Source organism: Oncorhynchus mykiss, chromosome 23 (assembly GCF_013265735.2).
Source record: "Oncorhynchus mykiss isolate Arlee chromosome 23, USDA_OmykA_1.1, whole genome shotgun sequence".
Lineage (NCBI taxonomy): Eukaryota > Metazoa > Chordata > Actinopteri > Salmoniformes > Salmonidae > Oncorhynchus > Oncorhynchus mykiss.
Window position 1 is genome coordinate 23,321,997 of NC_048587.1, and position 22,350 is coordinate 23,344,346.

General features: G+C 42.9%; 1 protein-coding gene across 1 annotated transcript in view; it reads left to right on the forward strand.

The window, feature by feature from the left end:
- The window catches only part of LOC110502463 (neuroendocrine convertase 2-like), a 62,047-nt gene extending 39,906 nt beyond the window's left edge, over positions 1-22,141 (forward strand). The window contains exons 6-12 of the mRNA XM_021580490.2: positions 651-727; positions 1,526-1,614; positions 3,840-4,015; positions 6,611-6,826; positions 9,284-9,384; positions 13,972-14,199; positions 20,961-22,141. Of these exons, the coding sequence (XP_021436165.1) occupies positions 651-727; positions 1,526-1,614; positions 3,840-4,015; positions 6,611-6,826; positions 9,284-9,384; positions 13,972-14,199; positions 20,961-21,447 (1,374 nt within the window). The 3' untranslated portion in view covers positions 21,448-22,141. The remainder of the gene's footprint in view (positions 1-650; positions 728-1,525; positions 1,615-3,839; positions 4,016-6,610; positions 6,827-9,283; positions 9,385-13,971; positions 14,200-20,960) is intronic.
- The last annotated feature ends 209 nt before the right edge of the window (positions 22,142-22,350 follow it).

A 22,350-nucleotide genomic window follows, 5' to 3' on the forward strand; every position in this document is an offset into this window, starting at 1 on the left:
TATATGTTCTTCAGCTTTTGGCTACCATATATGGCAATGGCTATTTGCATATAGGCCTACTGCAACTCTGAGTACGGACCTGTGTGGAGTACGGACCTGAGTCAGGCCTTTCAATGCAATAGAATCCTCTCCAATGCGTTCTGCCTACAAGGAAATCTCTTGCACAGGTAGTTTTGCATACTAAGTCTTGTATTGTTAGTTTAGTTTTGGTATGTTACATTAACTAGCCTAATATTGCATTGATTCGAGCACAATTCCCACAGTAGAGCAAAACGTTGATAGTCTTATCTGAAGGGGAAAACTAGAAATCTGAGTGAAGTTCAATCTCATGTTTCTCTGCATGAGCTGATATTTCTTCTGTGCGGCAGTCCAAGGGGAGATGGGCACCCGCGCATGCGCACAGCTTAGAGGGAAAATAGATTCAGAGAGACAGCTACAACAAAAACATCAGTTCAGTCGTTAGTAAAGCAGACACATCACAGCAGTCTAGGTTGGTTCTGGACAAGACAAGACTAGATTAGAGAAGGTCATTGCACCTTTAAGGGATGGTCTGTACTTTTGTGTTAACGCTACTCGTTTCCCTCTCAATCTTCATCCTAATGTGTCTTGTACTCTGCCTGATTTTAATGGTTTGTGTCCTGTCCTTTCAGAATGCAGAGGCCAGCTTTGACTTCAGCAGCAATGACCCATACCCATATCCCCGCTACACGAATGACTGGTTTAACAGGTAAAGACTAGCTGGCCAGCCCGTGTCCCTCCAAGGTCATCTGCCCCAAAGCAGTCATCAGCAGCATTGCATTTCTTGTGCCTGTTCAACAGTGCATGCCTAGCTGTCACCCAGGTTGTGACATTAGACATCTCAGTGTTGCCGCTGCTGAGTTAGTGCAGCACAGGACTAGTTGGCTAATTAGCTTGTTGTTTATAAATAGCAGACTGTCTGTGGCAAAGCATGCTGGGAGTGCAGAGAGGGCTCGCTGCAATTACCCTGTGCGAAGCCCACACAGGAATACTCACACACACATACATACATGTAGACACATTATCAGACAGTTATTGTCATGCAAAATGGTAATTAACCGTTAATTATTAACATAAACATGTTTGGCATCTTCAGGCTTTCACACATACAAGCTGCATACAAGCCGCTGATGCACGCCTTTGGAACATCTACAATTAAAAAGTCTAATAAATCAATTAATATACACCATCACAATGAATCCATTGTTTATTTTAGTCAGGTCTAAAGAAACTTTATGATATGAAGAAAATGTATTTCAGAAGAACAGAATATTAGTTGGCTAATCTGTTATCTGGCTATGCTCCATGCCATAGGCTGTAGACTTGTTCATTTAGCTGACAAGATAATTTCTGTGACATTATTTTATATTATATGATTTTATAGTAAGAAGAATATAATTGAACAATAGGTGGTCAAAGACATGATACATTGACGAGTAACCAATTCCCACTATGTTTTCCAACTTTATCCCCATTCCCCAATCTACCTGTGTGTTTCTGTGTGTAGTCATGGAACAAGGTGTGCTGGTGAGGTGTCTGCAGCAGCCAACAACAACATCTGTGGAGTGGGAGTGGCCTACAACTCTAAGGTGGCAGGTATGTAGACTGCTCTAATACTGTGGTAAATAACAGCCGGCTTTGAAGTAATAGTGATCACAGTAATGTCAGAAAATGTATAAAAGTGGCAGTGAGAATAACAGTATTAGTAGTGCTATGGTAGTGATAATAACAATACTAATGGAAGCTATACTCAATAATAAAGACTTCTCTCATTATTACCTACAATTGTGAAATGCATCTTATATTTATTAAGTATGCCGCACAGAATAATAATGGACACAGAAATGTTCCGGGTAGCCTCAGAGAATAACATTGATCTACACGCTGACTCGGTGAGTGAGTTTATAAGGAAGTGCATTGAAAATGTTGTACACACTGTGAATATTAAAACCTACCCTAACCAAAAACCATGGATGGATTGCAGCCTTCGCACAAAAGTAAAAGAGCGAACCACCGCATTTAACCATGGAACGAGGACTGGGAATATTGCCGAATATAAACAGTATAGTTATTCCCTCCGCAAGGCAATCAAACAAGCAAAATGTTGGTATAGGGACAAAGTGGAGTCACAATTCAACGGCAGGGTTTACAGGCAATTACGGACTACAAAAAGAAAGAAAACCAGCCACTTCACGGACACCGATGTATTGCTTCCAGACAAACTAAACACCTTCTTTGCCCACTTTCAGGACAATACAGTGCCACCGACATGGACCGCTAACAAGGCCCCACCTCTTCTTCTCCGTGGCTGACATGAGTAAGACGTTTAAAAGTGTTAACCCTCGCAAGGCTGCTGGCCCAGACGGCACCCCTAGCCACGTCCTCAGAGCATGCGCAGGCAAGCTGGCTGGTGTGTTTACGGACATATTCAATAACTCCGTATCTCAGTTTGATGTCCCTGCTTCAGGATGGCCACCATTGTTCCTCTACCCAAGAAGACAAGGATAACTGAACTAAATGACTGTCTCCCCGTAGCACTCACTTCTGTCATCATGAAGTGCTTTGAGAGACTAGTCAAGGATCATATCACCTCCACCTTACCTGCCACCCTAGACCCACTTCAGTTTGCATACCGCCCCGACAGGTTCACAGACAATGCAATCTCCATCACACTGCACACTGCCCTATCCCATCTGGACAAGAGGAATACCTACGTAAGAATGCTGTTCATTGACTACAGCTCAGCATTCAACACCAAGTGCCATCCAAGGTCATCATTAAGCTGGAGGTCCTAGGTATCAACCACACCCTGTCCAATTGGGTCCTGGACTTATTGACGGGCCGCCGTCAATATTGGCGGGCCGCCGTCAATACCTCTCACTCAACAAAACAAAGGAGATCATCGTGGACTTCAGGAAACAGCAGAGTAGTGGAGAAAGTGGAAAGTTTTAAGTTCCTCAGCGTACACTTCACAGACAAACTGAAATGGTCCACCCACACAGACAGTGTGGTGAAGAAGGCGCAACAGATGGTGAGGTCTGTACAGGTGCATCAAAGCTGGAACCGAGAGACTGAATAACAGCTTCTATCTCAAGGCCATCAGACTGCTAAACAGCAAAACATTTGCATTGTCACCTAAAACCCTGACAAACTCTTACAGGTGCACAATTGAGAGCATTCTGTCAGGCTGTCTCACCGCCTGGTATGTCAACTGCACCGCCCTCAACCGCAAGGCATTATAGATAGTGAATTGTTGAAAGTCACAGGGCTATGGTAAAGCTCATATTATTAAAGATGAAGTTTAAGAATAACTATGACATTTGGGAATTGCCACGACATGTCACACTTTGTTTTGGGTGGAATTCAAATTTCCAATTGAGAGACTTCTTCATCAGTATGTTGTTAATAACCTCGAACTCATCAATTTCCATAGAGGTTGAAAGGAGTTATGGAAGCACCGTAATGAAGTCTTTGATGTTGAGATTTCGTTATGTTTACATAACTTTTTCTCCAAATAGGTGCATCAACGGTGGCTGAATATGTTTCATATATACAGTTTGTATAAAGACTGGCCTAACATAAAGAAATGTAGGTTAAACTGTAGCACCAACACAAATTACCTAACTGCTAACTGGTATATTTTGTTATAAAGTACTTTCTCCAGTTTTTAAAGCAATAGTCAAGCCATACAAAATATATTTGGTCAACAGTGACTTAGCATTTTAATAATGTGTAACCAATGGCTTGACTGATTCATATGATAGACAATGTGTATCTTACACTACATATCCCTCCCCACCCATCCTCTCCTCCTCCCCCAGGTATCCGTATGCTGGACCAACCCTTCATGACAGACATCATCGAGGCATCATCCATCAGCCATATGCCCCAGGTCATTGACATCTACAGTGCTAGTTGGGGTCCCACCGATGACGGCAAGACAGTAGACGGACCCAGAGAGCTCACTTTGCAAGCCATGGCTGATGGAGTCAACAAGGTACACACACACACACACAAACACACACTGGGCTGACTGGAAATAGCAGGCTTATAGAGTACCTGTACTTGTCTTACTAGGGTAACGGTGTTCTTTGAAGAGGCATACGTTATATTAGACTCAAGACACAGAATAGGAAAAAGAACAGCCTTGCAGTTACACATTTTCACAGACACCCCCTAGACACACACAGTTAGTTAGCATACTGCCAGTGGCAATTAGCTGCTTGATGATTCACAATACCATGCAGGGGGGTGGTCTGATCTGCTCTGACCCTATCTCATCCAGTGTTGTTGAGGAGGTGCAAATTGTGCTCTAAGCATGGCTAAGATAAACACAACTAATCAAGCAGTATTCCACTCAGACTCTCTCATGCTAATGATCACGTATGTAAACCATTACGTAGGCTAGGCACAATGCACGTTGTACAACAACAAAAATAGTACTTTCTTTTCCACCGACCTAAAATGAGAATAATTCAATTAGATTTTTTTCCATTAAACAGCCATGGATGTTTTTTGTTATTCTCTTCAACAGCTGGGGAACACTTGTCACCCCCGCCCCGGTACAATCACTTCACTCTAAACAAGACACTTACTTTGCATCTTGAGCGAGGTGGCTTCGTTTTGCAAATTGACATGGATAATGGAAATAAATCATATGGAATATTCTGGAAGCTGTGCTAGATACATAAGAGTGCTTCATTTGGGGAGCGCTGGAGACAATAGCCGTGCACATATGTAATCTCACTGTATTTCAAACTTTGCAAATCATAACATTTCTTACATACAGTTGAAGTTGGAAGTTTACATACACCTTAGCCAAATACATTTAAACTGAGTTTTTTTTAAACAATTCCCGACATTTAATCCCAGTAAAAATGCCCTGTCTTAGGTCAGTTAGGATCAGCACTTTATTTTAAGAATGTGAAATATCAGAATAATAGTAGAGAGAATGATTTATTTCAGCTTTTATTTCATTCATCACATTCCCAGTGGGTCAGAAGTTTACATACACTCAACTAGTATGGGTCAAACGTTTCAGGTGACCTTCCACAAGCTTCCCACAATAAGTTGGGTAAATTTTTCCTGACAGAGCTGGTGTAATTGAGTCAGGTTTGTAGGCAGAGCTTGCTCGCACAAGTTTTTTCAGTTCTGTCCACAAATGTTCTATAGGATTGAGGTCAGGGCATTGTGATGGCCACTACAAAACCAATACCTTGACTTTGTTGTCCTTAAGCCATTTTGCCACAACTTTGGAAGTATGCTTGGGGTCATTGTCCATTTGGAAGACCCATTTACGACCAAGCTTTAACTTCCTGTATTGAGATGTTGCTTCAATATATCCACATTATTTTCATCCCTCATGATGCCATCTATTTTTTGAAGTGCACCAGTCTCTAATGCAGCAAAGCTTCCCCACAACATGATGCTGCCACCCCCATGCTTCACGGTTGGGATGGTCTCCTTCGGTTTGCAAGCTCCCCCTTTTTGCTCCAAACATAATGATGGTCATTATGGCCAAACAGTTCTTTTTTTGTTTCATGAGACCAGAGGACATTTCTCCAAAACGTATGATCTTTGTCCCCATGTGCAGTCTTTGTCTCCACCGTAGCCTGGCTTTTTTTATGGCGGTTTTGGAGCAGTGGCTTCTTCCTTGCTGAGCGGCCTTTCAGGTTATGTCAATATAGGACTCATTTTTACTGTGGATATAGATACCTTTGTACCTGTTTCTTCCAGCATCTTCACGGTTCTTTGCTATTGTTCTGGGAGACAGAACGCGTCTCCTTCCTGATCGGTTTGACAGCTGCGTGGTCCCATGGTGTTTATACTTGCATACTATTGTTTGTACAGATGAACGTGGTACCTTCAGGCATTTCGAAATTGCTCGCAATGATGAAGCAGGCTTGTGGTGGTCTACAATTTTTTTTCTGAGGTCTTGGTTGATTTATTTTTATTTTCCCATGATTTCAAGCAAAGAGTCACTGAGTTTGAAGGTAGGCCTTGAAATTGTTTTATTAATCTGTATTTTACCTTGTAACTGATTGCTTATAGAAAGAGAGAAGTAATAATACATGTTAAGAACAAATTATTTTTTACAATGACAGTCTCCTGGGGAACAGTGGGTTAACTGCCTTGTTCATGGGCAGAACAACACATTTTTACCTTGTCAGCTCAGGGATTTGAGTTACTGGCCCAACGCTCTAACCACTAGTCTACCTACCGCCCCAGCACTACTACCAATGTACTGCTATCACTACAGATGTTGGATCTTAATTTGAGCCAGTTTGCTACATTAGGAAAATAAACCTGCAGCAACTGGAAATGTGAATCGTTATCTGGATTATAATTAATTATTTTTTGTAGGTGTTGATACATTTTTCGTAAATAAAAATCAAGTCTGAAATGTAGAAGTGGAAATTACAAACTTCAGAAGCCTTTTTAAACCTCATATACACTATACGTTTTATATTTCCTGCATTGCAGGAAAGTTCTCCTGCAACAGGGTGATACAATTAACATCTACATCTGTACCACTTCCACTGCTTCTAACCCTATAACACATCCTGAAGCCAGTTGATGTGTTGTCTTGTAGGGCCGAGGAGGGAAAGGCAGTATCTACGTATGGGCCTCTGGAGACGGTGGTAGCTATGATGACTGTAACTGCGATGGTTACGCCTCCAGCATGTGGACCATCTCCATCAACTCAGCCATCAACGACGGCCGCACGGCCCTGTATGACGAGAGCTGCTCCTCCACCCTCGCGTCCACCTTCAGCAACGGGCGCAAGAGGAACCCTGAGGCTGGCGTGGTAAGTGTGTGAGAAGGGGTGTGAAAAAAAGAGAGAGAGGGAGTGGTTGACCAAGTTCATCTCATTGTTATCCTCAGGATGAGTACTTTGAGTACACTGATTGCATATATCTGCCATCAGAGTAGAGGACTGGGACAATGACATAGCAGAGAGAGATGGGCTATAACTTTCTGCTTGGTTGTTATATCTGCATTTATCTGGGGAATTATCTCCACCTGCAGAGTTATCACAAGACAATGTATTAATCATCTGTGCCATAGGGGGCGGAAGGGAGGGAGAGAGGGATGAGATAGGCCCTAAATTGACACATCACTATGGCAAACTATTTGACCTTGGTTACTGATCAAAACCTTGACAAAGTACAAGCTCAGTGAGCACATCCTTGCCATTGAGAAGGGTAGACACAGGAAAAACTGGTTCCCTGTTGAGGAAAGGCTGTGCAACCACAGCACCACAGCAGAACCCAGAGCTGCATTTCCTGACACAATTAAACAAATATAAAGAGAGTGTAATTTCCACAAATTTGAAAGACTTACTAAAGGATTCAAAGAACTCTCTGATGAGAATAGTTTACGCGTCCTGTTGAGGGAGGACGCAGAGAGCTGTTGGTTGGCAAAGCACTACATTGCTACCTGCCATAAAATGAGGGACAGTGTCTGACAGACCAACCAACCTGCACATGTCCTCTATGTTATTGTTACTGCTCAATGTATGGTTATTTTGACCCTTGATTATTGTTGTTACTGATTGTCAATAGGACAATCTTGATTATTACGATTTTAATTATGTTAATATTGTAAATGTTTCACTTAATCTCCAAAGTACGCTTTGGCAATACAGTGGCTTGAGAAAGTATTCACCCCCCTTGACATTTTTCCTATTTTGTTGCCTTGCAAACTGGAATTAAAATGTTTTTTGGGGTGTTTGTATCATTTGATTTACACAACATGCCTACCACTTTGAAGATGCAAAATATTACTTATTGTGAAACAAACAAGGAATAAGACAACAAAACAGAAAACCTGAGCGTGCATAACCATTCACTCCCCCCAAGGTCAACACTTTGTAGAGCTACCTTTTGCAGCAATTTCAGGGGTCTCTTGGAGTAAGCTTGTCAAATCTAGCCACTGGGATATTTGCCCATTCTTCAAGGAAAACCTGCTCCAGTTCCTTCAAGTTAGACGGGTTCCGCTGGTGTACAGCAATCTTTAAGTCATACAACAGATTCTCAATTGGTTCTCAATTGGATTGAGGTCTGGTCTTTGACTAGGCCATTCCAAGACATTTAAATGTTTCCCCTTAAACCACTTGTGTTGCTTTAGCATTATGCTTAGGGTCATTGTCCTGCTGGAAGGTGAACCTCCATCCCAGTCTCAAATCTCTGGAAGACTGAAACAGGTTTCCCTCAATAAGCTTCCTGTATTTAGCGTCATCCATCATTCCTTCAAATCTGACCAGTTTCCCAGTCCCTGCCAATGAAAAACATCCCCACAGCATGATGTTGCCACCACCCTGATGATGTTCTCTTATTCCAGACATAGTGTTTTACTTGATGGCCAAAAAGCTCAATATTTGTCTCATCTGACCAGAGTAGCTTCTTGTTTTGGGAGTCTTCCACATGCCTTTTGGTGAACACCAAACGTGTTTGCTAATTTTTTTCTTTAAGCAATGACTTTTTTCTGGCCACTCTTCCGTAAATCCCAGCTCTGTGGTGTGTACGGCTTAAAGTGGTCCTATGGAGCTTTACAGCTCCTTCAGGGTTATCTTTGGTCTCTTTGTTGCCTCTCTGATTAATTCCCTCCTTGCCTGGTCCGTGAGTTTTGGTGGCCGGCCCTCTCATGTGTGGTGCAATATTCTTTAAAAAATGTAACAATGGATTTTAATGGTGCTCAGTGGGATTTTCAAAGTTTCAGATATTTTTTTATAACCCAATCCTGATCTGTACTTCTCCACAACTTTGTCCCTGACCTATTTGGAGAGCTCCTTGGTCTTCATGGTGCCACTTGCTTGGTGTTTATACACCTGTCATCAATGGGTGTGGCTGAAATCGTTGAATCCACTAATTTGAAGGAGTGTCCACATGCTTTTGTATATATAGTGTATATGCGAACCGTATTTGACAGCACTGTTTGTGTTTTGACTTGCACCAGAAAGCTATGACCGTTGAGAGAGCCAAGGATTCCCTCATGGGCTTCTTCCTCTCTTACTAATTGGATAAGATCTCTGATTATCTGGAATTAAACTACACATCTGAATCAAATGTTTATTGAATAATTTGCATTCTTGAAGTATATTCTTCTCCACCCTCCTCTCCTCTCCTCCCCTCTCCTCTCCTCTCCTCTCCTCTCCTCTCCTCTCCTCTCCTCTCCTCTCCTCTCCTCTCCTCTCCTCTTGTTGAATGTTGTTAGCTCACTGATATGACTACAGTCTTCGTCTTCCATCGTTGTGTTATGGTAGGCCACCACGGACCTGTATGGAAACTGCACCCTGCGCCACTCTGGAACATCAGCAGCAGCTCCTGAAGCAGCCGGAGTGTTTGCCTTGGCGTTAGAGGCCAAGTATGCACGCACGCACGCACGCACGCACGCACGCACGCACGCACACACACACACACACACACACACACCTCATCTGCCCTCCTCATCATTTGCCCCCCACGCCCATGGACTAATGCTGCCGCTTAAATATTTATACAGTCATTACCGGTCAGTGTCTGAAAAACTTACACAGAATATGGCTTTTGCATGGATGGATGAGATGTTTTGAATAAAGCAGCTCCACAGTGACTGAAACCATGAATGTCTCATTACAAACTACCTATTCCTTTCTCTGTCTTTCTCTCCCAGAGTTAAATTCAAGTTCAAATTTCTCTCGCTCTCGCTTTCTCTCTCTCTCCTCATCAGGGCCTTTCTTCTTCTTATCTCCCTCAATTGCTCTCCTCCTCTTCAGACCACTTCATATCTTCTCTCTTCATTGAATCACTTATTTACCAAATCTGCCATTAGGCCCACAGACTTACGCCATGAAAAAAGTGTTGTCTCGCCCAGTTTTTACTCTGTGTTCGTGCCAGGGATACAAATAATGTTTGGCCTGCCTGGTGTTCTTTATACCTCATTACATGGCAGAAAAATAAAACATTTTATATTGAAGACTGCGCTCAAAGCGCACATTCATATTTTATTAATTACCGAAAGGCACATATACATGAAACAGAGCGACTCAGCAGTAGCTGGTGATGTAAGATGCTGGAGTGTTCTCCCAGCAATTCCATCCGGGATGCGTAAGTCACGTTGTTGACAAGTAAACCAGAGGAATACCGCAGCCCAGTTCTACGATGATAAAATCCAGAATAATAATGCATAGTTTTGTTTTGGCGTTCTATTATGTTCAACAAAGATTAGCACTATGTCAATAGCGATAATTAGAAATTTCAAACATCATGAATTCATAGCCGATGTGAAAACTCATCCTTATGGTCGCAAAAATGTAAAACTTATACTAGGGAAGGCAATTGGCACATTTGATCTGAACAATATAATACAATATATTTGACTTGATAGTTACTCTAGACACTGTGGGAGCATGTAGGGTGGAGTCCTGCCACTGACCATAGCTAGGCCAGGCTCCAGGGTACGGTGTCTCCAGGATACAGGGATAAGGTCCTAAAACAATATAAATGTAGAATGTTCAGAATATACTATCTTAAGTACATGAAGCAACATAATTTTTAGAAAGGTTTCACCTACTCTCCCAATAATTTTCGATCCTTTTAATTTAGTCTTTTTTACATACACTCTTAAAAATAATGGTTTTAAGTTAGAACCATATGAGTTTTCTGGCTCCACAAAGAACCTTATGCGGGCCAGTTCTTCCAAGAACATTTCTTTAATAAAGCAAACCTTAATAAAGCAAATTGGAGGAAAACGCTACCGAAGTTTTATCAACACATCGTCTGCGCTACTCACTCATCAAGAATTCTTGACCTTTGCTACTTTCCCTTCGGGGTCGGCTACAAGGCCCTTCCCCACCCTCCCTTCGGCAAATAAGATCAAGCCTCCATTCTGCTCCTCCCTTCCAATAGGCAGGAACTTAAACAGGTAGTACCCGTGGTAAGTCCTTTTCATCTGAATCTACGCTTCAAGATCCTTTTGTTCATGCGTACTGGGATATGTGTTACATCTGAGAATAACATTGACGTCGTATACACTGACTCTGTGATTGAGTTCATCAGGAAATGTATAGACAATGGTGTTCTCACTGTGACCGTTAGAACTCACCCAAACCAGAAAATGTGGCTAGATAGCAGCATTCGTGCAAACCCCCGATTTTAACCATGGCAAGGTGACTGGGAACATGGACAAGCACAAACAATCCAGCTATGCCCTTCATAAGACAATCAAACAGGCAAAACATCAAAGTAGAGCTGCAATCCAGAGGTTCAGACATGAGACATATGTGGCAGGGAATCCAGACAATCATGGATTATAAAGGGAAAACAAGCTGAATAGCAGACACTGATGCCTTGCTCCCGGACAAGCTAAACACCTTCTTCACCCGCTTCAAGGAAAACACAGTGCTGCCTAGGCGGGCAAACGGCGTTCACAAGGACTGTGAGCTCTCGTTCTCCATGGTCGAAGTGAGTAAGAAATGTAAGCGTGTTAACCCTCACAAAGCTGTCGGCCCAGACGGCATCCCAAGCTGTATCCTCAGAGCATGTGCAGAGTGTGTACTGACATATTCAATCTCTACCTATCCCAAGCTGTTGTCCCCACTTGCTTCAAGATGTCCACCATTGTTCATGTACCCAATAAAGTAAAGGTAACAAAACTAAATGTGCTCAGCCACCTCCTGTACTCCCTGTTCGCATAACAGTGGTAGGCCTGATTACCAACAACGATGAGACAGCCTACAGGGAGGAGGTGAGGGCCCTAGCGGAGTGGTGCCAAGAAAATAATCTCTTCTCAATGTCAACAAAATGAAGGAGCTAAATGTGAACTTCAGTAGACAGCAGATGGAGCACACTCCCATCCAAATTGATGGGAGACTGAAAAGCTTCAAGTTCCTCAGCATGCACATCACTGACAAATTGAAATGGTCCATCCAAGTGTGGTGAAGAAAGGGCATCAGCGCCTCATCAACCTCAGGACAACATTGAGAGCATCCTGCTGGGCTGCATCACTGCCTGGTACGGCAACTGCACCATCCGAAATCGCAGGGCTCTCCAGTGGGTGGAGTGTTCAGCCCAACACATTACTGGATGCAGACTGTCTTACCTCCACTACATCCACCACTGTCACAGGAAGGCCAAGAAGATAATCAAGGACCTCTGCCACTTGAGACACATTCTGTTCACCCCGCTACCATCTGGAAGGCAAAGAGAGTACAGGTGCATCAATGCTGGGACAGAGAGACTGAAAAACAACTTCTATCTCCAGGCCATCAGACTGTTAAATAATCATCACTAGTCTCCACCCAGTAGACTGCCCTGAACATTAGTCACTGTTACTAGCCGGCTACCACCTTGCACTCAACCCTGCATGTTAGAGACTGCTGCCCTATGTACATAGTCATTGAACACTGTTCACTATAATTATGTTTACATACTGTTTTATCCACTTCATACAGTGCCGTCGGAAACTATTCAGACCCCTTGCCATTACCACCTTAATGACAAAGCAAAAACAGGTTTTTAGAGAACCAAAATAATAATCTGAAATTTCACATTTAAATACAGTGGGGCAAAAAAGTATTTAGTCAGCCACCAATTGTGCAAGTTCTCCCACTTAAAAAGATGAGAGAGGCCTTTTAATTTTCATCATAGGTACACTTCAACTATGACAGACAAAATGAGAAAGAAAATTCCAGAAAATCACATTGTAGGATTTTTTATGAATTTATTTGCAAATTATGGTGGAAAATAAGTATTCTCTTTTGTACTTTGCTCAGTTCATCTTTGCCTCAATCCTGAATAGTTTCCCAGTCCCTGCTGCTGAAAAACATCCACACAGCATGATGCTGCCACCACCATGCTTCACCTTGGTGAACCGTGCCAGGTTTCCTCCAGATTTGCCATTTGGCATTCAGGCCAAAGAGTTCGATCTTGGTTTCACAGGAGCAGAGAATCTTGTTTCTCATGGTCTGAGAGTCTTCATGTGCTTTTTGGCAAACTCCAAGTGAGCTGTCATGTGCCTTTTACTGAGGAGTGGCTTCCATCTGGCAGATAACGACACAATTAGATATCTAGCTAAGTATTTATTTATATATCTGACTGATGACACCAGGCAGGCTAAAACTCAATCCCACACAAAACATGGTGACATTTCAGGCAGTCTTTTCAAACAGCTCTTACACTCAAATTACATGATCATCATTTTCATAATTTCACAGTATTATTCCAATCTCTTAGTGTGGTAATATACAGTTGAAGTCGGAAGTTTGCATACACCTTAGCCAAATACATTTAAACTCTGTTTTTCACAATTCCTGACATTTAATCCCAGTAACAATTCCCTGTTTTAGGACAGTTAGGATATACTGTGGATATATATATTTTGTACCTATTTACTCCAGCATCTTCACAAGGTCCTTTGCTGTTGTTCTGGGATTGATTTGTACTTTTTGCCCCAAAGTTCATTCATCTCTAGGAGACAGAACCTAACCGACTTGCCAAAACTATAGTTTGTTTAACAAGAAATGTGTGAAGTGGTTGAAAAATTTGTTATCATTATCATGACTCCAACCTAAGTGAATGTAAACTCCCGACTTCATTTGTATATGAAACACAGCAAAATCTAGTTTTTGATTGCCTTCGGCCTTTAACTGCCTGATCTATCACCTGTGTACACCTGATACACACATCTCCCGAGTGCGCTCCCGAGTGGTGCACTGCATTTCAGTGCTAGAGGTATCACTACAGACCTTGGTTCAATTCCAGGCTGTATCACAACTGGCCATAATTTGGAGTCCCATAGGACGACGCACAATTGGCCCAGTGTCGTCCGGGTTAGGGTTTGGCCGGGCTAGGCCGTCATTGTAAATAAGAATGTATTCTTAACTGACTGCCTAATTAAATAAAGGTTCAATCAAATAAATAAAAATCTAACTCTCTCTTGTCTCTCCCCCTCACCCCTGCATCCCCGCTGCAGTCCTAACTTGACATGGAGGGACATGCAGCACTTGTCCGTGCTGACCTCCAAGAGAAACCAGCTACATGACGAGGTGCACCAGTGGCGGAGGAACGGCGTGGGCCTGGAATTCAACCACCTGTTTGGTTACGGTGTGCTGGACGCTGGCGGCATGGTCAAGATGGCCAAGGAGTGGAAGACTGTCCCCGAGCGTTTTCACTGCGTGGCTGGATCATTGCAGGATGTCCAGTAAGTGACCGGGCACTGTACAGACAATACATTACCGACCTGGCTGAAAATAGAAGTAGTACTAAGATGTACAGTCGTCGCCAAAAGTTTTGAGAATGACACATATTAATTTTCACAAAGTCTGCTGCCTCAGTGTCTTTAGACATTTTTGTCAGATGTTACTATGGAATACTGAAGTATAATTACAAGCATTTCGTAAGTGTCAAAGGCTTTTATTGACAATTACATGTAGTTGATGCAAAGAGCCAATATTTGCAGTGTTGACCCTTCTTTTTCAAGACCTCTGCAATCCGCCCTGGAATGCTGTCAATTAACTTCTGGGCCCATTATTGCATAATCAATGCTTGGAGTTTGTCAAAATTTGTGGGGTTTTGTTTTTCCACCCACCTCTTGTGGATTGACCACAAGATCTCAATGGGATTAAGGTCTGGGGAGTTTCCTTGCCATGGACCCAACATAACGATGTTTTGTTCCCCCAGTCACTTAGTTATCACAGTTAACTTATGGCAAGGTGCTACATCATGCTGGAAAAGGCATTGTTCGTCACCAAACTGTTCCTGGATGGTTGAGAGAAGTTGCTCTCGGAGGATGTGTTGGTACCATTCTTTATTCATGGCTGTGTTCTTAGGCAAAATTGTGAGTGAGCCCACTGGCTGAGAAGCAACCCCACACATGAATGGTCTCAGGATGCTTTACTGTTGGCATGACACAGGACTGATGGTAGCGCTCACCTTGTCTCACCTTGTCTTCTCCCGACAAGCTTTTTTCCGGATGCCCCAAACAATCAGAAAGGGGATTCATCAGAGAAAATCACTACCCCAGTCCTCAGCAGTCCAATCCCTATACCTTTTGCAGAATATCCATCTGTCCCTGATATTTTTCCTGGAGAGAAGTGGCTTCTTTGCTGCCCTTCTTGACACCAAGCCATCCTCCAAAAGTCTTCACCTCACTGTGCATGCAGATGCACCCACACCTGCCTGCTGCCATTCCTGAGCAAGCTCTGTACTGATGGTGCCCTGATCCCGCAGCTGAATCAACTTTAGGAGACGGTCCTGGCACTTGCTGGACTTTCTTGGGCACCCTGAAGCCTTCTTCACAACAATTGAACCGCTCTCCTTGAAGTTCTTGATGATCCGATAAATGGTTGATTTAGGTGCAATCTTACTGGCAGCAATATCCTTGCCTGTGAAGCCCTTTTTGTGCAAAGCAATAATGACGGCACGTGTTTCCTTGCAGGAAACCATGGTTGACAGAGGAAGAACAACGATTCCAAGCACCACCCTCCTTTTGAAGCTTCCAGTCTGTTATTCAAACTCAATCAGCATGACAGAGTGATCTCCAGCCTTGTTCTCGTCAACACTCACACCTGTGTTAACGAGAGAATCACTGACATGATGTCAGCTGGTCCATTTTTGTGGCAGGGCTGAAATGCAGTGGACATGTTTTTGGCAGATTCAGTTCATTTGCATGGCAAAGAGGGACTTTGCAATTAATTGCAATTCATCTGATCACTCTTCATAACATTCTGGAGTATATGCAAATTGACATCATACAAAATGAGGCAGCAGACTTTGTGAAAATTTGGCCACGACCGTAGGTTTGTTTGTATTTAGCTACAGTTGAAGTCAGACGATTAAATACACCTAAGCAAAATACATTTAAACTCAGTTTTTCACAATTCCAGACATTTAGTCCTTGTAAATTTTTTTGTCTTAAGTCAGTTAGGATCACAACAATTTATTTTAAGAATGTGAAATATCAGAATAATAGTAGTGATTTATTTCAGCTTTTATTTATTTAACTACATTCCCAGTGGGTCAGAAGTTTCAATAAACTCAATTAGTATTTGGTGGCATTGCTTTTAAATTGATTAACTTGGGTCAAACATTTCAGGTAGCCTTCCACAAGCGTCCCAAAATAAGTGGGGGAATTTTGGCCCATTCCTCCTGACAGAGCTGGTGTAACTGAGTCAGGTTTGTAGGCCTCCTTGCTCACAAACGCTTTTTCAGTTCTGCCCACACATTTTCTATAGGATTGAGGTCAGGGCTTTGTGATGGCCACTCCAATACCTTGACTTTGTTTTAAGCCATTTTGCCACAACTTTGGAAGTATGCTTGGGGTCATTGTCCATTTGGAAGACCCACTTGCGACCAAGCTTTAACTTCCTGACTGATGTCTTGAGATGTTCCTTCAATATATCCACATAATTTTCATCCCTCATGATGCCATCTATTTTGTGAAGTGCACCAGTCCCTCCTGCAGCAAAGCACCCCCACAACATGATGCTCCCACCCCCGTGCTTCATGGGTGGAATTGTGTTCTTCGGCTTGCAAGCCTCCCCCTTTTTCCTCCAAACACAACAATGGTAATTATGGCCAAACAGTTCTATTTTTGTTTCATCAGACTAGAGGACATTTCTCCAAAAAGTACGATATTGGTCCCCATGTGTAGTTGCAAACCGTAGTCTGGCTTTTTTTTTATGTCGGTTTTGGAGCAGTGGCTTCTTGCTGAGCGGCCTTTCAGTTTATGTCGATATAGGACTCGTTTTACTGTGGATATAGATACTTTTGAACCTGTTTCCTCCAACATCTTCACAAGGTCCTTTGCTGTTGTTCTCGGATTGATTTGCACTTTTCACACCAAAATACGATCATCTCTAGGAGACAGAACGCGTTTCCTTCCTGAGCGGTATGATGGCTGCGTGGTCCCATGGTGTTTATACTTGCGTACTATTGTTTGTACAGATGAACGTGGTACCTTCAGGCGTTTGGAAATTGCAAGAATGGACCAGACTTGTGGAGGTCTACAATTTTCTTGTCTTGTCTGATTTCAATAGATTTTCCCATGATGTCGAGCAAAGATGCACTGAGTTTGAAGGTAGGACTTGAAATACATCCACAGGTACACCTCCAATTGAGTCAAATGATATGACTTAGCCTATCAGAAGCTTCTAAAGCCATTACATAATTTTCTGGAATTTTCCAAGCTGTTTAAAGGCACAGTCAACTTATTGTATGTAAACTTCTGACCCACTGGAATTGTGATACAGTAAGTTATAAGTGAAATAGTCTGTTTGTAAACAATTGTTGGAAAAATTACTTGTGTCATGCACAAAGTAGATGTCCTAACTTACTTGCCAAAACTATAGTTTGTTATCAGGAAATGTGTGGATTAGTTGAAAAATGCGTTTTGATATTTCCAACCTAAGCGTATGTTAGCTTCGGACCATTGCCTGACTGTGTGGTTCCTCTGCAGTTCAACCCATAAAACATAATAAAAAAGTTTGTCTCGTCCAGGACTGGAGTCTACGCAGATAGTCAATCAGAGCTACAGTAGGCCTTTATGCAAATAAGTTATTTGCCACATGGGCCTGACATAATTCACTTTGAACTCGACTGTGTGTTTCCAGGCAGTAGCAACAGTACGACTTTAGAACATTAGTACGCATCCTTCTGCAGCAAGCTTGTCCCAACCCATGTTTTGACAACTGAATGGGAACTTACCTACCTGCCTGCCCGCTCATTTTGCCAATGCCAAATAAAATTGATTGACAATTAGGGGTATGTTCATAAATTGCCTCCAGTGGGTGGTTTGTAAATTCAGAGCATTGTCAGATTGTCTGTTCATAAATTCTGAGCTTTTCGGTCTCCGAGGGTTCAGAGCATCACCTGCGCTATTGATACAGGAACGCTCAGGCCAAGGAGTAGGGTTGATCTGCACATTCCTCACAATGGCAGTTAATTAAGCAACCAAGCTGACTGGCTAAAGTTGGCTAGCTGCTTACAGACACAAATGAGAGAACACCTAGTGGAGCTGGTTAGCTTGTTTACATTAGCCAGAGCCTTAGTGACTAACTGTGCTGCTGGCAACCATTGAATTACTTTTTTGCAGAAGTTTACTGGCACCGGTCATATTCAGCGGGTGTTGCGCATTCATAAATCCATAATTTATTCTGCGCTCTGGCTCACTCAGACAAGTGCTCTGAAATCAGAGTAGATAGCCAGAGTGAATTTACGAATGCAAGAGATATGCTGAACTAGATAAAAGTCGTTCAAGTTCCTCATAGCTAGCTAGCAAAGTGATTTAAATTTCTCACTAGATAACCAAATGACACCTGCATCTCTTTTTTTAGCCACCGAAAAACGATATGAGGGGAAAAAGTCGGTGGCTCACCCACTCCTCCAATGACATGATATCCTTCCAGCAGCTCTCTAACTAACTAGATAATGTTAAGCTCTATGTTTTTAGCTTGCTACAGTAAATAAATAGATACATAAATAGATACACTAGCATATGACTGACTTGTGACTGACTTGCCCTTGCTAGTTTGATTGTATTGACATTCCCAGAGTTAGTTACATTCGTCTGTTTTTCCCAACATTTTGAGTAATGGACACGGAAGTAGTGCATCCTGAATGGGTGGAGGCAGCAAAATAATGTACCAGGCCAACTGTGATTTACAACCCGATAGCAATATATTTTTTGGACTACCAAGAAATGTATTGGTGAATTAAGTATCTCTTCTGCTAACAATACCTTACTGTCCATCATGGAATTTTGAGTCAAGCGGAGCCTATTTTTTAAACCTCTTATGAAGTTGGTTTTGTCGCATAAATTGGTAATTTGATACACTAAATCAAATCAACCTACAAAGAATCCTAGAGAAGAGCCAGGCTCTGAGGGGTGGCCAGTCCTCTTCTGACTATGCCGGGTGGAGATTATAAGAGTACATGGCCATGAAGGCCAGATTGTTCTTCAAGATGTTCAAACGTTCATAGATGACCAGCAGGGTCAAATAATAATCACAGTGGTTGTAGAGGGTGTACCATGTCAGTACCTCAGGTGTAAATGCCAGTTGGCTTTTCATAGCCGAGCATGAGGTAGAGAGAGAGAGCGAGAGAGAGAAAGCGAGAGAGAGCGAGAGAGAGAAAGCGAGAGAGAGAGAGAGGCAAGTTCGGGACAAGGTAGCACGTCCTGTGAACAGGTCAGGGTTCCATAGCCGCAGGCAGAACAGTTGAAACTGGAGGGGGACCATACTTAAATTCACACAGGACACCAGAAAGAATAGGATAATTACACCAAATATAACAGACTGACCCTAGTCCCCCGGCCATAGACTATTGCAGCATAGATACTGGAGGCTGAGACAGGGGGGTGTCTCGGGGGACACTGTGGCCCCGTCTGACGATACCCATTGACACTTTGCCAAAGCACAGCCCCCACACCACTAGAGGGATATCAACAGACCACCAACTTACTACCCTGAGACAAGGCCGAGTATAGCCCATGAAGATCTCCTCCACTGCTCGTAGACACCTGCTCGTCAAACATCTCATTCCAAAATCATGGGCATTAATATGGAGTTGGTCCCCCCTTTGCTGCTATAACAGCCTCTACTCTTCTGGGAAGGCTTTCCGTTAGATGTTGGAACATTTCTGTGGGGACTTGCTTCCATTCAGCCAAAAGAGCATTAGTGAGGTCGGGCACTGATGAGGGGCAATTAGGCCTGACTCACAGTCAGCTTTCCAATTCATCCCAAAGGTGCTCGATGGGGTTGAGGTCAGGGCTCTATGCAGGCCAGGCAAGTTCTTCCACACAATTCTCGCCAAACCATTTTTGTATGGACCTCGCTTTGTGCACTGGGCAATTGTTATACTGAAATGGGAAAGTACCTTCCCCAAACTGTTGCCACAATGTTGGAAGCACAGAATTGTCTTGAATGTCATTGCATGAAGTAGCGTTAATATTTCCCTCCACCAAACTTTAGAGTTGGCACTACGCTTTGGGGCAGGTAAAATTCTCCTGGAGTCTGCCAAACCCAGATTCGTCCATCGGACTGCCACATGGTAAAGCATGATTCATCACTCCAGAGAAAATAAAAATGTGAGAAATTATGCCACCCCACATCAAGAAACTGTTTCAAAGGAGAGACATGCATGAAATTAACACCGTGATCATCATATTCATCACGGCACACTGTCGGAAAAGGTTTTTACAGCGGAAAAATATATTTATTTTGCAGGAAAAAGTTAATACAATTGCATATTTTATGATGATGAAATGCTTTATTTTTATTTATCAAGTGAATCTCATTCTCCAATAATGAATGCCAGCTAAGATAGGGGTAGGTAACATATTCTAGTCTAAGCCTAACCAAAAGCCCACTCTTCGGTTTCCTAGAATAATTTCATGGCAAACCAAGCATGGTTTCTATAGTTGTTGGGTTTCCGTGGGGGAGCAGGATTTGAGGCAGCACTAGTGCTCAGTCTGCTGGGTCCATGCTAAGTAGGTCAGGTAATAGAAGGAGCTGTGAGTGCGGAGGTCTAGACAGACTGGGCTATGGTAAATACTCTGCACCCGCAGGCTGAATCTCAGATTTAATTAGATACAGGGGACACCTGTGGTCTCAAGGAGCTAACCAGAATACTGATTATGTTATTATTTCTCTCTCTCTGTCCTTCTGTTTCTTCCTCTCTCAAATCTCTCTCTTCCTTAATACATTTTTGTATTCCCGTTTCTCTACATCTTTCTGTCATGTTTTCCTTTCTCCATCTCCCTGTATTTTTGTCATTCTCTGACCCTTCCTTTCCCACCTTTCATCATCTGTCTCCCTTTCAAGTCTTCCCCATCCCTCTGTCCATCTCTCTCCCCCTTTTGTCCCTTTTCATTATCCTCCCTTTATCACCTTTTTTTCCTTTGTCTCACTTGACTCTTCTTTTGCCTTCACCTTCCTAATCCCCCCCTTCCATCTTTCCCTTCAGTAAGATCCAATCGGGTGGCAAGCTGATTCTGACCATCTCCACTGACTCCTGCCAGGGGAAGGACAACTTTGTCCGCTACCTGGAGCACGTTCAGGCTGTGGTCACAGTCAATGGTAGTCGCCGTGGCGACCTCAACATCAACATGACCTCCCCCATGGGCACCAAGTCCATCCTGCTGAGCTGCCGGCCCCGGGACGACGACGCCAAGGTGGGCTTTGACAAGTGGCCCTTTATGACCACACACACCTGGGGAGAGGACCCCCGCGGGACCTGGGTCCTTGAGGTGGGCTTCCAGGGAGACGAGCCACAGAGAGGGGCCCTGAAGGAGTGGACCCTCATGCTCCATGGAACACAAAGTGCCCCTTACATAGACCAGATAGTGCGCGACTACCAGTCCAAACTAGCCATGTCAAAAAAGGAGGAGCTGGAGGAAGAGCTGGACGAGGCAGTGGAGAGGAGTCTGAAAAGTCTGCTGAGTAAAAACTAGCTGACGTAGCTAACTAAACACCGTCTGGTCAGGTCTGCATGCCGGGCCGGTCTCGCTCTCTACTTCTCTCCTATCTTTCTCTCACTTCTCTCTTTCTTTCTCGCAATTTCCACTTCTCTCACTTTCTCTGCCCCTTCTCGCTTTATCTTGCCCTCTCTCACACTTTCTCTCCCGACTCCCTTTCTCTCCTCTCTCATTTTCTTTCTTTCCTCCCCTCCCACCCTTTTCTCTGCTTTTTGTTTTTCTGTGTTTATATTAGCCATCTACTTCCAATGAATGTTTCTTGTAATCCGATGATAATGATAAAAGTGTAACCTTAAAATAATCTGTTCTATAGAGAAAACAAAAAGATCCTATCTGGCTTTCGGTCTGTTTTTTTTACACATGACAAAAATGTATATAAACATAATGCATCCCACTATATGGTGTTCTTGCTTTCCCCCACACCTCCACCTCTGGTGAACCAACTGTTGTACAGTTTGTGACTGTAAATGATTTTCAGTGTCATTCTACTTAAAGTTTAATATCTTGCAAACAGAGGAGTGATACTTCTTTCCGTTTATATTCTTGTGACAAGCAACTGTTTCTATATAAACAAGACAAGGATCGTGTGATTTATTTTGCAGCCTGTGGTCCTCAAAGCGTATTGCAGAATAACCTTTGTCGTATACTATAATAAATCTATTCAGCTGTTTGTTAAAGCACTTCAGTGATTTGCACCACTCTGCAATGCACAGGCAAGGTAGCAGAAATGTCTTGTCATTTGAATGAGGAAGAGAAATAAAACTGGAAGATAGGAGGCTCTGTATTCCAATTTCACTTTCTAAGGTAAGTCATTTGGCTTTACAATGCTCAATGCCAGACAATTGAAGCCTGTACTGTAATGGGAAGCACTTATCTGTT